The sequence below is a fragment of the Lissotriton helveticus genome, chromosome 1_2 (genome assembly GCF_964261635.1).
Source record: "Lissotriton helveticus chromosome 1_2, aLisHel1.1, whole genome shotgun sequence".
In the NCBI taxonomy this organism is placed as follows: Eukaryota; Metazoa; Chordata; class Amphibia; order Caudata; family Salamandridae; genus Lissotriton; species Lissotriton helveticus.
The window spans coordinates 173,561,071-173,577,945 of NC_136058.1; the positions used below are offsets into that span (position 1 = coordinate 173,561,071).

Sequence of the window (16,875 nt, forward strand, 5' to 3'; positions counted from 1 at the left end):
GGTATAGCAGAGGATAAGGTAGATAAAACCTTGCTTTCAATTTAGTGGTAGGTGGGCTGAGCAGTTAGACTTATCAGAGGGTAGTGTGAATGCATTTGTTATACATACTCATACAGGTGAGCTGCTAGTGGACTCACTTCTTTAGGAGAAGTCATAACTTCCCTAAATGACCGTCCTGAGAATTGAAAGGACCTCTACAGCTCTGCCTCAATTTGCGGGCTCAGCTAAACAGCAGAGTGCTGCTTTCTTCTTTTATTTCAAATTGTTATACATTGTGCTCCAATACAGGACTGATGGGGGGCACAAGGGTCCAGTCTGGTGATACCACTGGCCTCTACTATTGCAGCAGCTTCAGTCACTTCTAATGTAATACCTGTTGCTGCTATAGCCCCTAAAGTGGATGCTTGCCGACATGACCGGGTTTGTCTGGGGGCAGTATTTGTTGCAGCAAAAGTCTGTATTGCAGGTTTTAAGAGGGACTTTTGTTATTCTCTTTACCAGTGCAAGTACAGGGTGAAAAATGTATAACTGCTCAAATCTGCAGTTCAAAGTCCCTCTCTTAGTCTTTTTCTTTTTTCACCTGACTTCTGCCAGACGGCTAAAGCAATCAATCAATCAATCAGAACATTTGTAAAGCGCACTACTTACCCATGAGGGTCTCAAGGCGCTGGGGGTCGGGAGGGCTGCTGCTACTGCTCGAATAGCCAGGTCTTGAGAAGCCTCCTGAAGGTTAGTAGGTCCTGGGTCTGCCATAGAAGGATGGGGATGGTGTTCCAGGTTTTGGCGGCGAGGTGGGAGAACGATCTGCCGCCGGTGATCGTTCTTCGGATGCGGAGGACGTTGGCGGGGCAGAGGTTTGCGGAAGAGAGCTGGCGGTTTGGGGTGTAGAAGGTGAGTCTGTTGGGGTATGCTGGTCCGGTATTGTGGAGTGCCTTGTGTGCGTGGGTGAGGAGCTTGAAGGTGATCCTCTTGTTGACGGGGAGTCAGTGCAGGTCTCTCAGGTGGGGTGTGATGTGGCTGTGGCGGGGGATGCCGAGGATCACGTGTGCAGAGGAGTTCTGTATGTGTTGTAGTCGTTTCAGGAGTTTGGCCGAGGCTCCTGCGTAGAGGTTGTTACCGTAGTCTAGCCTGCTGCTGACGAGGGCCTGGGTGACCGTTCTTCTTGTTTCGATGGGGATCCACCTGTAGATCTCGCGGAGCATGCGGAGGGTGTTGAAGAACGAGGATGAGACGGCGTTGACTTGCTTGGTCATGGAGAGTGTTGAGTCAAGGATGAACCCCAGGTTGCGTCGGTGGGTGTCGGTGCTGCTCCCAGTGCGGTCGGCCACAAGGAGTCGTCCGCCGCGGTTTCGCCATTGTCCAGCAGGTCCCTGATGTCATCGGTGGCGGCGATGAGGGCAGTTTCGGTGCTGTGGTTGCTGCAGAACCCGGACTGGGACTAGTCCAGGATGCTGTTCTCCTCGAGGTAGCGGGTCAGTTGTCTGATGACGGTCTTCTCGATGACCTTCGCAGGGAGATGGGCCGGAAGTTCTTGAGGCCTCTCGGGTCCGCCTTGGGTTTTTTGAGTAAGGCGTTGATTTCGGCATGCTTCAGCTCTCCGGGAAGGTCGCGGTCTCAAAGAAGATGTTGATTGCCTTGCGATGGTGGCTCTGGCTTTGTTAAAGATGTGGTGTGGGCTTGGGTCTGACAGGGAGCCGGAGGGGATGGTTTTCATGATTTTGATGGTATCGTCGTTGTCTGTTGGTCCAGGAGAGCAGGGGATCAGTGTGTGTGGTAGCCGTGGGGTCAGAGGTCTCGGTGCCTGTCTGGGTGGTCAGGTTGTTGAAGCTGTCGTGGATGTCTATGATCTTGCGATGGAAGAAGGTGGCGAGGGAGTCGCATAGGTCTTGTGATGGTGTGATGTTGTTGGTGTTGGAGCTGGCTTGGAGAGTTCCTTCACAATGTTGAAGAGCTCTTTGCTGTTGTGTGCGTTGTTGTCTAGGCGGTCCTTGAAGGAGGCCCTTTTGGCGGATCTGATGAGGTGATGGTGTCTGCAGATGGTGTTTTTGTGGGCTGCGTAGCTGTCCGGTGTCAGTTCACAGTGCCATTTCTTCTCCAGTCTTCGGCAAGTTTGCTTGGAGGCCTGGAGGTCCGCGGTGAACCAGCTGGCTTTCCTGTTGGTGCATCTGTTGGGGGGTTCCTTGATCAGGGCGAGAGTGTTGGCGCAGTCTTCGAGCCACTGTCTGAGGTTGCGGTGTTGGTGTCGGTGGGGTCGACGAGTGGGCTTCGGGCGAGGGTGGTGTTCAGCTGGTCTTCGGTGACTTTGCTCCAGCTGCGGCAGGGAAAATGTTGGGTGCGGTGATGCGTGGTGGGTTTCCGGAAGGTGAAGTGGATGCAACGGTGGTTGGTCCAGTGAAGTTTTTTGCGTGGCTGAAGGTGACGTGGGGGCTTGCAAAAAAGATGGGGTACAGTGTGTGGCCGGCGGAGTTGGTGGGTGTTGTGACAAGCTGTCTGAGTCCGAGGTTGTCAATAAGGGTGGTGGAGTTGGTGTCATCATTGTTCTCGAGGTGGAAGTTTAGGTCTCCGAGGAGAATGTAGTCTGTGAAGGCAATGGCGTGCGTGCTGACTAAGTCGGCGATGGAGTCGCTGAACTGTGGCTGGGGGGTCTGTAGATGAGGGTTCCTCTGAGGGTGGTGTTGGAATCAGTGTGGATCTGGAAGTGAAGGTGTTCGGCGGTGCTGAGGGTGTCATTGGTGCTGGTTGAGACTGAGGGTGTTCCCGTGGACGATGGCGATTCCTCCTCCTGTTCCATTGGTGCGGTCCTTGCGGGTGATCTTGTAGGCGTCCGGGATGGCTATGGCGATGTTGGGTGCCGAGGGGGTGTTCATCCAGGTTTCCGTCAGAAAGGTGACGTCTGGGGAGGTGGTGTCGAGAAGGTCCCAGAGTTCGATGGAGTGTTTGCTGGCAGAGCGGGTGTTGAATAGAATGCATCTGAGGTGGTTGCTTCCTTTCTCGGTGGTTGGTTTGGCGGCATGGAGGCTGGTGAAGAGGCAGGTGTGTGATCGTCCGGTGTTGAGTGCGTGGAGGGTGCTGGCATCGTAGCGGTGTCGGCGGTCGTGGCGTTCGCGGGGACCAGGGGGTCTGGGGCTGGGCATGGTCCAGGCGCAGACGGGCTTGGCTTAGGCGCGCCTTGGACACGGCTGCCATATAAGGGGAGGTGGGAGGCGAGAGCAGTGCGACGAATGGGCGAATAGGGGGCAGGGCTGCAGAGGACGCATCGGCGGGAATGGGCGAAGTAAGTGACACAGAAGACAAAAACAGGGGGCACAGAGAAAATGGAAAAACGAAGGAGACAAAAATATACACAGGCAGCAATACAAAATTAGGCAAGGCAGCAAAACAAAATACAGCGGTACCATTCTACCGAGGCAGAGGGGCCTCGAACCTGCAGCGGTGACAGGCAGCAGAGGCACACAGTTGCACTGGTGGCGTGGGGGAGCGACCTGCCTGAAGACCCGGTCAATCAGCTTTGTATTGAGACCTAAAGAAATGATTGTTTGGTTTTACTACGGAAGTTGTCTCTATTTTAGATTTAACATTGGAAACAAAGATATTTTTTTTCTGGGCGTTTTCTGCCAGGCAGTGGAGAATATTCATCAAATAATGCAAATATATAATAAATAAAAAATGAAGAAATAACATTAAATTAATGTGTTCTCTGTTTTGTGTTTTACAAGATTTGAATTTGTTGTCCGTTATGCTCATTCAGTTTTTCCTTGATGCTAGTGATTTGTTTCTGTTGCTATCAAGATACTATTGGTCCTTTAAGGCAATTTTATTTTTCTTTACCTAGCCTCCAACTATAGTATGCAGAATCTGCAAAAGAGATGGCCATTCAAAGAACGACTGTCCAGAGGACTTTAAGAAAATTGATTTAAAACCTCTGCCCCCAATGACAAACAGATTTCGGGAAATTCTTGATAAAGTATGCAAGAGATGCTTTGGTTAGTATGAGCAATGCATGAACGTGTACATTGTTATTGGGTCTAAGTTTTGTTTTCTCACAGGTATAAGTGCTTCATTTATAAATGTTTAGATACTATTCAGCTTTTCAGCAGTGTTGTGCTGCTCAAGTCTTTTTACTATGCAGACAGGCCTTGGCACTAGAAATTTAGGATTTGTATTTCGTCAACTGTTGCATAAAGTACCTTCTATTTTATGTTAATTGTACAATATATCAAATGTGTAATTGTATGAGATTTCCTATATTGAAAGTGAAATGAATAGAGGGTATACATTGATTTCAGTAGCCTGCAGAACGTTCTGTAAGTTAGCACCATTTAAAAGTCTAGTTTCAGACTTTCTATATTTTAATGATTTTTACATATTGATATTTACTTATTGTTGTTATCTTTATACTCGTAAGCAAGTTTCTGGGCCAGTGAACTTCCTGCACTGGATGAAATAAATACAAATGTAAATATTGGAGTAGCAGGACAAGCTTTTATGTAATGCAAAGACTAGCAACAAGATGTCCAGGAACTCATGTGGTATCAAGTTGCAAATTATAGTTTTTAGGAAAATCATACCACTGAGCATTAGTTTTAACATACTTTTTATGAACTTTATTTGAATGTGCTCTATGCAAATGTCGTGAACATAAAAGGAGAGGGTTACTTTGTTTTAGTTTATCTCTAGTATGCACCCCATAGCAAATAACCAAGGTTCAGAGTATAATAGCTCGATTAGCAGATAATACAATCAAATGACAAATGCAATACTGCCTGTATCACTAGATGGAAAGTATTGCGGTCATTGTACAGTGTGCTGTATGAAGTTGTTCTTGGTATACAATTACCCAACTGTCAGGCACTCTCTTCCAAGTATGGCTATCCGAAACACTGCCTCCAAGATTAATCACCGCTAGCAGATGCACAGTTGTCACCCAGAGAAATTGCAGCAGGGTTTTCCTCAAACAGCCCATTTGTTCTCTGACATTGTGATTTGGCAAAGGATCTCAGCCTAAATAACACTAAAAAACTCTATCAAGACTCATTAGTGCATATCTGAAAACCTGGCAACAAAGGCGGGTGTTGCTGTGGGAAGTCCATGTGATGGAGCTATTCCTGTGCACCAATTTTAATCGCAGATTGATAAACCTTTAGGTCTGGTTTTCATTCATTTTCTCTCAGAGTAGAACTTGTAACTACACCAGGGAGACCTGCTTGTAGTCCTATCACTCTATATTTTTTGCTTTATCTTCCTTCCTGTACTTTAAGTAAGTTACAGTAAGTTTTACTGCGAATTGTATTCAACGATATGTCCACTGTAAAGTCTCCAATATAAAACTGGTGCATTAGCTTTATTAAAAAAGCTTTTGAAAAAAATAAATGTTGATTTTAAGGAATACCAAAACTTTTGTATTAGGTGGATGAACAGTTAAACAGAGAGTTTGGCAATTATGCAAAGCTTTGTAAGTCTTTTGAGCTAGGTCACAGGCTGTCGGAGCTTACAATATAAAATAGGGAGTTCCTGCTACAAGCAGGCAGCACATTAAGCATTCATTAGTTCTGCAGTTACGGAAGTCATGAAGGTGTAGCTCAATGATTTCAGACCAAAATCTTTACTCAGAGTGGTTTTTCCAACTGCATTTGTAATTATTTTTTTAGGGTCTCCAAAGACATTATTTTACTTGATGTTCAGAATCATCTTCTGGCTAAGTGTTTTAAAGTTGTTTGGTGATAAGATGCATATCACCTTGGTAAAGTGCAACAGTTCTTAAGCATATAGCACATTTGTTATTTGCCCAGTTCCCTCCCAAGAAGCCTCTTGTAAACATCACAGCTGTTCTGGCCTTAGATAATATCCCAGTTGTGCCTTTCAGCAAGAAAGTTACAGTACTTCTGTGATTGGTGGTTGCAAACAGACCTTTAATCAAGTTGCTTCCTGTCAAGCCACTGCCATTACTAAAGCAGGCCCTTGTATTTTTTTTTTGTCCTCATATTCCAAAAGATATTCTCGAAGATCTTTCCCTTATTACCAACCACTGATACCGAATATAACCAGGAATAATCATAAACTCCGAAGATCTTATTGGAAGCACTTTTTGTAGATACCCATCCGAAATACATCAATTCAGTTCCTCTAACTGACCACCATAGAACTGATCTTAGGGTACTTTAAACTACAAAAAGGCATAATCATTGGACCTAAATTCTTAAAGCTTAGAGCTTGTCCAACCAAGAAATACATGGAGTCCAAAAATGTTTTTTTTTCTCTTCCAATTTGTGCTATCTAATTTCAATGTAAACTTAATTGAATTAATCCAATCTAAATAAATTGGTGCGGTATCTTTTATCCATAATTTGCATATTTCTCTTCGAGCTAATATGATTAAATAAAACAGCAACTTATTTGTCTCTCTCTCTCTCGAGAGAGAGAGGGATTCAAAATTCAAAGCAATACCAAAAAAATACAAGTAAAATACTAACCTGTATATTTAACTTCAATATATTTTCCATACCTTCTGATACCGCACACCAATACTTATGCAAGGCAGGACATGTTAAAAACTTATGGAGATCGTCTGCTTTTTCCATCTTACATTTAGGACAACAAGGAACAGTCTCCTTCGAAAATTTAGGAAGCTTAGCAGGAGACCAATAAACTCTGTGAAGAGAGAAAAAATGATTGCGTTTTAAATTGGCGGGAGAGACTGTAGTATGTAGTATGTCCAAAGATACTTGCCATAACTTCTCCAAATCGATGTCCAAGATATGTCCAAGCATTAGTGGGAGCTATAATAATAATAATAATAATAATAGGGGGTCTTATAGAGCGCTTGGTGACGCACAACGGCGTGTCCCCGCGCTAAGAGGCAAGTGCTGCTAGGGAAATACCGGGACAGGGACCCAACTACCGGGCAAATAGGAAGGTTTTTAACTTGGCTCTAAAGGTGCGCTCTGAAGGTTCCAGGCGCAGTGCCACAGGAAGTTTATTCCAGCTTGAGGCCGCCAGATACCTAAAGGATCTACCGCCCATCCGTACTTTAGATACCTTAGGAATGGATAGGCGCCCCGAGCTGGAAGATCTGAGATCACGGGAGGGCTCATATTGTGTTAGCAGGCCCTGCAGAGGGAGGGGTGCCCTGCCGTTAACTATCCGGTGGCATGTGCATAGTGCTTTAAATTCCACCCTGCTTCTCACCGGGAGCCAGTGCAGGGCCTGGAGCGCAGCTTTAGATGATGCTCTTCTGGGTAATTTGAGAACCAGCCGCGCCGCAGCATTCTGCAGGACCTGCAGGCGGCTCAGGTTCTTCTCAAGAGTCCCCAGATAGAGCAGGTTGCCTTAGTCCATCTTGGACGTGACTAGTGCGTGCACTAGAGTTTGACGGGCTTCGATTGGCAGAAGCTCCAAGACCTTCCTAAGGCTCTTAAGAATCCCGAAACAGGCACCAACTACCCGGTTCACCTGGGGTCCAAAAGTCAGCTTAGAGTCGAACCAGACACCTAAATTCCTCGCCTCCTGGCAGGGAATTGGTGCTAGTCCCAGGCAAGGAGGCCACCACGCCGCCGTCCAAGCCGCTTGGTCTCCCCCCACCACCAGCACCTCAGTCTTGCCTCCGTTGAGCTTAAGGCAATTGGCAGACATCCAGGCGGCAAGATCTTGCATGCATGCTCTGAAGATGTCCTCCGCGAGACTTGGTGCACGCGAGAGGGAGATGACCAGCTGCGTGTCGTCGGCGTACGACACAATGCTCAGGCCGTGAATCTCCACTATGGAAGCAACCGGGGCAACATATAAATTAAAAAGGGTTGGACTCAGGGATGAGCCCTGCGGCACCCCCTGGTCCAAGGCAACTCGCTCGGAGTAACAGTCGCCCTGCCTGACTTGAAAACCTCGGCCAGCAAGAAATGATTGGATCCATTTCAGCGCTGCCCCTCCTACTCCTCCTTTGTTCAGACACTGTAGCAAGATGACGTGTGCTACAGTGTCGAACGCAGCGCTAAGATCCAAAAGGATCAGGGCCATAGTCTGGCCCTCATCGGCGCCCTTCCTAATGGTTTCGGAAGCCATGAGGAGCGCTGACTCCGTCGAGTGTCGGGGGCGAAATCCAAACTGGGTGGGGTGTAGCCGGTTAGTGTCTTTTACATAATGCATTAACTGCATATTAGCCACCTTCTCTGCCACTTTGGAGAAGTAGGGTAGAAGGGAGATGGGACACAGGTTGTCCAGTTTCTCAAAGCTGATATTCGGCTTCTTGCGGAGGGGAAGCACCACGGCTTGTTTCCATTCCTCTGGCATGGTGCTGGACCTAAAGGAGACATCCATCAGATGCCTAATGTAAGGTTCTAGCGTCGTCAGGCTGTCCCCCAGCTGCTTGGGTGATGCTGGGTCCCGTGGAGAGCCTGATTTCACAGATCTACAGATTTTAATCAGGTCGTCTGCTGGGGGGGTGGTGAAGTTAAGCAGCAGATTTTGTCCACCTGCCTCTCCAGCAGATCCTTCAAACTCTACCCCTGCCTTGGGTTGGGTAGGGAAAGCTGAATAAATTTTAGACACTTTGTCACCAAAGTAGTCAGCAATACGATTACAGGCGGCAACTGAACAGTCCTCCAGTCCTGCCGAGGACTTGGGGACAGTCCGGGATTTATAGACACTAAACAGTTCTTTAGCTGAGTTATCAGCACCCAGGATCCTGTCTGCGTAATAAGCAGTTTTCACTGTCCTAATCAGGTTATGATATGCTCGTCTAATGACGAGGTATCTCTCTCTCGCCAGGCTGTCATAGGCTGCTCTCCACTACCTTTCTGCCCGCTTGCAGTCCCTCTTGGCGCCTCGTAGTTTCACATTGAACCACGGTGCCGTTCTCCGTTTACGGCCGCCCTCCTTCGGTCGGCCTAAAGGGGCCGTACGATCTAGTGCGGCCATGATACGGTCATTGAGCAATTTGTTTGCCGTGTCTGCGTCATCGCCTCCGGGAGGGCCCCCTGCGATAAGAGCCTCATTGAACTCTGGCAAGGAGAACCTGGCCCATTTACGCCTGGGGTAGTTGAGGGGCGGGGGGTCTGACACCTTGTGTTTAGGGAGATGAATTTCGAATGGCACCATGAAATGGTCTGTCCAGGGGAAGGGCTCGGGGGGGCGCCACTGTGACATCCTCCCAGTTCGCAAAGACCGGGTCGAGCAAATGGCCATGCTGATGTGTTGGAAGCTGACCCTTTAACTCGAGCTGTAAGGCCTGAAGTTCTTGACAAAACTCCGTTGCTCCTGTGTCTGACAGATCCTCTAGATGCATGTTAAAGTCTCCGAGTAGCAGAAACTTGTCTCTCCGTAGTGCTATCTCCATGACATGCTCTAGTAGGTTCCCTTTGAACCTTGCCAGTGGTCCCGGGGAGCGGTAGATTAAATAGCCCTTCACCGTGGTACCCCCATTAATTTTTATGGTAAAAACACCAGCCTCGCTACCAGCCAAAGGGACTAATTCCAATTGACAAGCGAACTGTTGTTTAAAAGCAATCGCTATGCCCCCCCCTCTGCCCTCGAGTCTGTCCAGTCTCACCATCAGATATTCTTCTGGCAAAGCCTGAATGATGTTGGGGTCCGAGTGAGCATCCAACCACGTTTCCGTGAGGAAGAGCAAGTCTAATTGTCTATCCACAAGAAGATCGTATATGTCGTGCTTGTGGCATCGCAACGATCTCACGTTAAGCAGGCCACAGGACAAGATGGAACTGCCCCGGGTATCAGCTGTCAGTGTGCTAAAACGAAATTGACAGTGCCTGCACACTCCCTCTTCCCCTATCTTTAAACTATGAAGGCCCGGCATGCAGGTAGAGATGGAGAGACTTACAAGATCGCTCCTACTCCAACACACTCGTTTGTCTGGACCAGGGGTGGGGACCCTGGGCCGTGTCCGGTCGCGGACGGGTGCAGACGGGCTTGGCTTAGGCGCGGCTTCGGCGCGCCCGCTGCGCCGTCTGGCCATGACGCACATTATGTAGTGGTGTGAGGAGGGTGGGAGGCCGGCGCGACTAGAGCGCTCCCCCAGCCACACCTAAGATGGCGGCCACCGTCGCCAGACGCCGGCTCGAAAATCGGCTGGGCGAGGCAGGGAAGAAGATTCAGAGCGTGTGAAGGGTGTCAGAGTGCCTACAAATATAATTCCCCAATTATCATAGAATAAAAGCCCCCAATGCTAAAAAAGCAGAACGATGCCCAAATGCTTCCTAAAAAGTCCAAGTGCCTCCTAAAATGGTAAAAGGTATTCCCCACACAGTAAAATCAAGCAGCAAGCTCACAGCCCTAGTTGCACTCACTAGGGAGAGCTTCGAAAGGCAACGCGGCCGCCGAGAAGCCCAACTAAATACTCAGGGAGGGCGGGAGGGCGGGAGGCCGGCGCGACTAGAGCGCTCCCCCAGCCACACCTAAGATGGCGCCCACCCTCGCCAGACGCCGGCTCGAAAATCGGCTGTGCGTGGCAGGGAAGAAGATTCAGAGCGTGTGAAGGGTGTCAGAGTGCCTAAAAATATAATTCCCCAATTATCATAGAATAAAAGCCCCCAATGCTAAAATAGCAGAACGATGCCCAAATGCTTCCTAAAAAGTCCAAGTGCCTCCTAAAATGGTAAAAGGTATTCCCCACACAGTAAAATCAAGCAGCAAGCTCGCAGCCCTAGTTGCACTCACTAGGGAGAGCTTCGAAAGCTATAGATTTAGCATCTCTACATAAATTGCCTATGGCCATTCTTACGCTTAATGCCGCCAAGGCATTTGACCGTGTGAATTGGGTCTTTTTAACTACGGTACTAGAGAAATGTAATTTGGGGAAGAATTTTTGTAGAGCTATTTCTTTGATCTACCAGTATCCCACAGCCAGAGTCTTGGTTAACGGGAATTTATCAGCACCCATATGCATTAAAAGAGGGACAAGACAGTGATGTCCCCTTTCACCCCTGCTCTTTAATTTATTTATTGATTCCTTGGCAGAGCGGATTCGACAAGACACGAATATAGTACCCTTTAAATGCAGGAACTGGGAAAGAAAAGTTTCACTATATGCTGATGACATGCATACACGTTGGACCCAATTCAAGCAATTCCGGCAGTATATATTGCTGCGACTCAGTTTGGCCAGTTGTCTGGGTATCAGATTAATCAGACTAAAACAGAATGTATGCTTTGGAATGTCGAAGTCCGGCTCCCTATAGTAAAACAGGAGCTAAGATATTTAGGTGTTCAGATCACCCAGGACATTGCAAAGCTAACAGACAGAAATCTAGACAAAGTAACAAAGGAAATTACTGAGATGTTAAAGGGTTGGTCTCTTCTCCCCCTTACACTGATCGGAAGGGTGAATATCATAAAAATGATGTTGCTCCCCAAATTGATCTTTCTGTTTCAGAATATCCCGTTATCTTTTAAAGAAGATAAGCTCATGCCCTTGTATTCTTGTGTAGTGGTGCAAAGTTATTTGGTGAGCTGCATTTCAGACATATGGGTTCTACAAATTATGAAAATGAATGTAGCTTTATACTTTTGAGATGATTTTTCCTGTTGCCCCCTTTCTTTTAATAGGTTGTTACCAGCAGATTTTCATGAAGCTCAATGAGTGTTTTAAAGGGTTCTATCTATAAGCTCCCAGTCAGAGAGCATAATTAGGAGTCTTGCTCTGAATACATTCTAGCTTCCAAAAAATGAAAGTAAATGTCTTAGTAGCGAATTTGGATTTGAGAAATTCATCCAAAGTTCCTGAGAAAAGAGAAAATCACAGTGGTCCTTTCGGCCCACATTTTGATGACCATTCAAGAGCACATTTAGTTGGCATCAAGGCAATTCATGGTTTTCAATTCAGACATATTTCAGCGAGTGGGTCTCTGAATGGCAGTCATTACAATATTATAATTTTATCTAAAAGTCATGTGGAGTAAAAGGTGAAGGGTGTCTCAGTGGTTCATGGTACAAACAGGAACTACATAAGCAGATTTGAAAGTAAGAAGTTGAGGGAAAGTAAGGGGATGGTGATGTAGTGTAGTTTCTATAGTCCCAATAGGCTCTGCGCATTGGAATAATATATTCAGTAGTGTAGACGTAGGACTGAGGTTATCTAGGTCTTTACTGACTATATTAGAGTTACGTTTTTTGCCAGCTAGTTTAGAGTTTACTAGAAACTCTCGAATAAGCGAGGAGGAGTTTAACCTCCCTGGATAGACAAGAAGGGATTTAGTTTCTGACAACCATAAAACATGACAACTTTGCTCTCCCTGAATAAGAGTATATCTCTAGAGTCGTGTGAAAAAAAAAAGACAGCTATTTCACTCAGTCAAAGGTGCGTACTTAGTTTCACCAGATTGCAGAGAAAAAGAGAGACGGGCGTTTTCAATAAAAGGTGTTATTTATTGAGCAGTCTCTTTCCTCATACAAGAGAAATGAATTACTACAATTGCAATACTTATAGTTAAGTAAAGTGCATACAGTAAAAGCAGGATTATGAAATAATACTGTAAAAGCATTGATATGGTTTCTTAGCCATATGATACTTTAAAATGGATAAAATAGATACATACATATATATACATTGACTAATCGTACTCAACTGGTGCTTCTAACTACGCCTACCCCGGTGTACCTGACCTAATACGTGGGAGGGAGTAAGTAGCAGTTTAAGTTAAGTTTGTTTTGCCAAGAATCTAACTCAAGAATTCTCTGTAAGGGTTTAGTCAGTTCAGTACCTGGGTATTAGAAGGCAGGAGGGCTGGTATCTCTCTCTCAGGACTCGGTATCCCAGTCACCCGCAAAGGTAGGCTGGAAACGCCGGAGGCTGGATTTCTCGGCAGGAGAAAAGACAGCGTCTTTCTCATCGCGTCAAAAGGGAGGGGCAGCGTCCGTGGGCTCTCGCATCAGCTGGGCTCTTCGGAAGTAGTAGCTGCTCTGCTCCAGGATTACCACCGTGTGTTTGCTTAAGGCAGCATCGGTATATTTATACCTGAAAGGTGCCGGGGTTGATGTAAGGATGGACATAAGACGTCAATAAAGATGTCACTAAGAACTGGTCGTTCTTACAGTGCTTTACAGGAGTTCTCGGACGAAATCAAAACAATAGCAGCGGGGATTTCCCAGGTTGCTGGAGGCTTGGATTTGTTTAAGAACTCGGTGTGCTTTCTAGGGGGCTGGAGGAATAGGCTTGCTTAATGTGACAGCATGCGCTATGACCGAATTATGAAAAAGGGTTTCTATGCCGTTGCAGGGATATTATTGATTTATAGCCGGACAAGGGCAAAGAATAGAATATTGATTCAGGTACCTAGATAAAACACACTACACCCACTCCACGAATTCATGTCCATAATTACTAAACTAAGCAATAGTAAACATATCTAACGGTGCATGTGTATACCGATCCACCCCAAAATACATTATTTTGCATCTGAAATGGTATATGCGAAATACACGAAAATGAGTATAGGTACTGTATGCTTTCAAGCAGTGTAATCATTCAAAAAAAATGCACATATATATCAGCATGAATGATTTGCGAAAATTACACATGAAATGGCTCTTAATACAGAAAAGAAAAGTGTGAGACCATTCCATCACATATAAATACAGTTATTTGTAAATATGCTAGAGGCTGAGGTAATATATTGTCTCTAGAGTTCCTAAAAATAGAAGCTCTGTTCTCTAAGAATGGTTCTACTTTAAGCAGAGGATGAGTGCCTAAAAAAAAAGTAAATATTTTGGAATCGGGGGAAAAATAGTTTCGTTTTTTGAAGGGAAGAAGTCAAAACAGTTCCAAATATTTTCAGAAGCTTTTTGTTTTTCAAAGCTGAAGGCCAAATTCAGAGTTCAGGGAACGCTGAGTGCTCATTTGCTTAAGAGTTTATTCTTTCTGTTCGGGGGAGAACATCATTTCAGACAGACTTTCAAAAAAGCAGTTTACCGCTTCAGGTGAAAGTTCGACCAAGTTGGAAAATGCCGCAACTGTGCAATCATGAGCATGATTGCTATCATCGATGACAAGATCAGCAGTGCTCACAGAGGGTCGTACCTGGTTGATGCTGCTCTCATCTTGCACTTCACTACCCTTCAATCGTAGTGGTGAAGTCTCAACGAATGCCGTCATCAGGATTGGTAACCGCTGGGGACAACACGATGCATGAGCCTTTACTGGGTTCAGCAAAGTATCTGTATCCAATGGTACTTCTGATTGTAGTGTAAGACAGATGTCTAACACGCATTCTTCTCCGCACAGCATACATCTTAACACAGGTAAGATACAGTTTTGCCAGATGGGTCTGAATGAAAGAAACCAGGTCATATTCAGATCTCTTAGCCGGGCTAATCCAAGGATTTTAGTTATGCGGTCCCGATAGCGTATAGCTAGGATCGTTTCTTCCATTGTTGCTGGAGTCTTGTCTGTGACGTGGCTTGCCATAACGAAGCAGCAGTAACAAAAATAAAATGCCTGCTACGAGTCCCAACAGGAGTGGAAGGCCGCCAAAGAGTGAATGGACAAAATTAGGAAAGATGCCCAGGACTGCTTTGAAAGGTGTCAACAGTCCCGAAAAAATTGACTTAAATACACTCGCGATACCATTCGTATCAGAAATGTTTAAGATTTCATTTAGCATTTCTGCGAAGTGTAGGGGGCAATTTGTTGATAAAAGGTTTATGAATCTCTGCCGTTGTCCTTGCAACTTGGAGATCATACGTTTCTTTTGATGACGTCAAGTGCACTGGCGTCTGTAGAAGAACAGACTTCATTCTGCTTAAAGTATCAATTCGAATAGAAGAGATTTTCAGACTGGGCCAAATTTTTCCCTCCCTGTCTGGAGTGTCGTTGGGATACAATACTTGCTCACAGCAAGTGACCCTGGACGTTACGTTTACCAGATAAGCTTTTCCTGGCACCAAGCCACAACATCTGTGGTCCACTATTAGAATGTAGCTCCCGTTTGAAAGCCGTCTAAAGAATGGCTCTATTCGAGTTGCAGGTGTGCCAAGCTGGTGACATGAAAGGTTATTTGAAGTCCCCTCCCAGGCCCCATGCAAATTTATGCCCTGACACAGAAGTATACCACTTAGTGATTTTTCACAATTATCACCACTAAGAAATACATTCTGTCCTTTTTCACTATAACATGTGTGTGTGTAAGGTAATTTCCATGATGACTTGATGTAACCTTTACCCAACCTTTCATACTGGCCTGCCTGTATGTACTGTTGGCAGTATCGAAATTGGAAAGTTGTTATCGGAATAGTTATTATCCCGTGTATTATCCATTCAATGACAGGTCGTTCTGACATTGTCAATGGTAATCTCTCAAGTTTTTCAATGCTCAGAATTGTATATTCTGCTCCCTTTTGTGCCAAGCTGATTTGTATATCAGTAAGGTTAAAGATAGAGAATAGTGACGTTGTGTTGATTAAACGCCAAGGCACGTAGCCTGAACGCAGATTTTGTAATGTCCAGCCAAGCTGTACAATAGAACGCAATTGGGACTGACCGTGTTGTAACATCAGTAAGTTTTGCTCTATTATATCGATTGCAGATGATACAATGCTGTCCAGTGAATATATTCTGGAAGACAGTCATTAACCCATTGTCCACAACAGAAAGTGATTTTTCCAAATTAACACGGTCAATTTCTCGTATTTTCTCTGCTGTTTCAATTTGAGTTACTTTCCAAGCTTCGCTGTAAGCTGCATATATAGAGGCCGCTATGAAACGTTTTTGACGCTGTTTGCGTGGTCCCATAATGAAATCACGCAAGTCAGCACCTTCTTTAAGTAAAGTTAAGTGTTGCTTAATTTCTGCCAGTGTGGATGTATGTAGCCATTCAAGGCATAGTTTACCTACACTGTATGTTGTTACAATCCCTGGATGTTGTCGCTGGGAGTATCTAGGGTCTGGCCTGGTCAATTTGAACCCCTGTATTTTGTTCAGGAATCTATCTTGACAGTTATTTGTGTCTGTGGGCCAGATCAACCATTTCTTCCAATCAGGATGTGTTCTGTTTTGGTTAAAAATATGGGATACGTCTATTTTAACATCTGTAGTGTTATTGCTGTCAGGTGTTGGCTTTGGAATAGACGGTTTGTTTAAGTCTTTAATTTTGGCTAGGCCAAGACAGGTTGTTTGTTGAATTGTGTCATTCAAAAATATAATTTGTTCTGGGATCATGCAGGCTCTGAATAATGATTCTATACCTTTGACTTGCCAGTCTTTAGTACCCCAGATTGTTTTTGTTTCAATGTTATTATTCCAGAAATCAAAACCAAATGTATTCATTTTTTCATAAAACGATTCTGAATAGATTAATTTTGTATTTGTTAGCATAGTTTTCATTCCCGTCTTATTTAACAGTTTGAAATAAAATGTTTCTGCTTCACTTGTGTTAAACCCTGAGAAGTATGGAAATTTCTCATAGAATGTTTTTGAACTACCTTTTGGTGGAGTTGCACAATGTTCCCATTGATTATAATTTAAAAATTTCTAGGCTGAGCAGATTTATGCAAATAATGGTTACCATAGTGGTTGTAGCTGTACATCTGATCATAATTTGATGAACCCTGTAAATAATCATGTTCTGTAAATTTTGCTGACATAACGAAGTCTGACATCATATCATTAATACTTTCAAAGTCCCAATCATCAGAGAATGTACTCGGTTTTACAAAGTCACTTAATGAAACCTTAAATTGATGAGGATACTTCAAGAGTTCGAACGGGCCATATATATCGTAATCAGTTTTGTCCCATGCTACCCCACCGGGTAATGGATTGGCTGTGAAGTTTACAGAAGAAAAGTTCTCTTTTCTCGATGTGTGAAGACTTGTGTGGCTTTAGGACCAGGTTGATATTCTGGCTTGCTGTGTCCATTGTAACATATTTTC

The 16,875-nt window shown here is 45.1% G+C and overlaps 1 protein-coding gene across 2 annotated transcripts in view; it reads left to right on the forward strand.

Moving 5' to 3' along the window:
- TUT4 (terminal uridylyl transferase 4) overlaps positions 1 to 16,875 on the forward strand; it is a 1,200,849-nt gene that overhangs the window by 620,251 nt on the left and 563,723 nt on the right. For both annotated transcript variants that reach the window (XM_078670586.1, XM_078670594.1), the window contains exon 16: positions 3,833 to 3,983. In XM_078670586.1, coding sequence (XP_078526712.1) covers positions 3,833 to 3,983 — 151 coding nt within the window. The remainder of the gene's footprint in view (positions 1 to 3,832; positions 3,984 to 16,875) is intronic.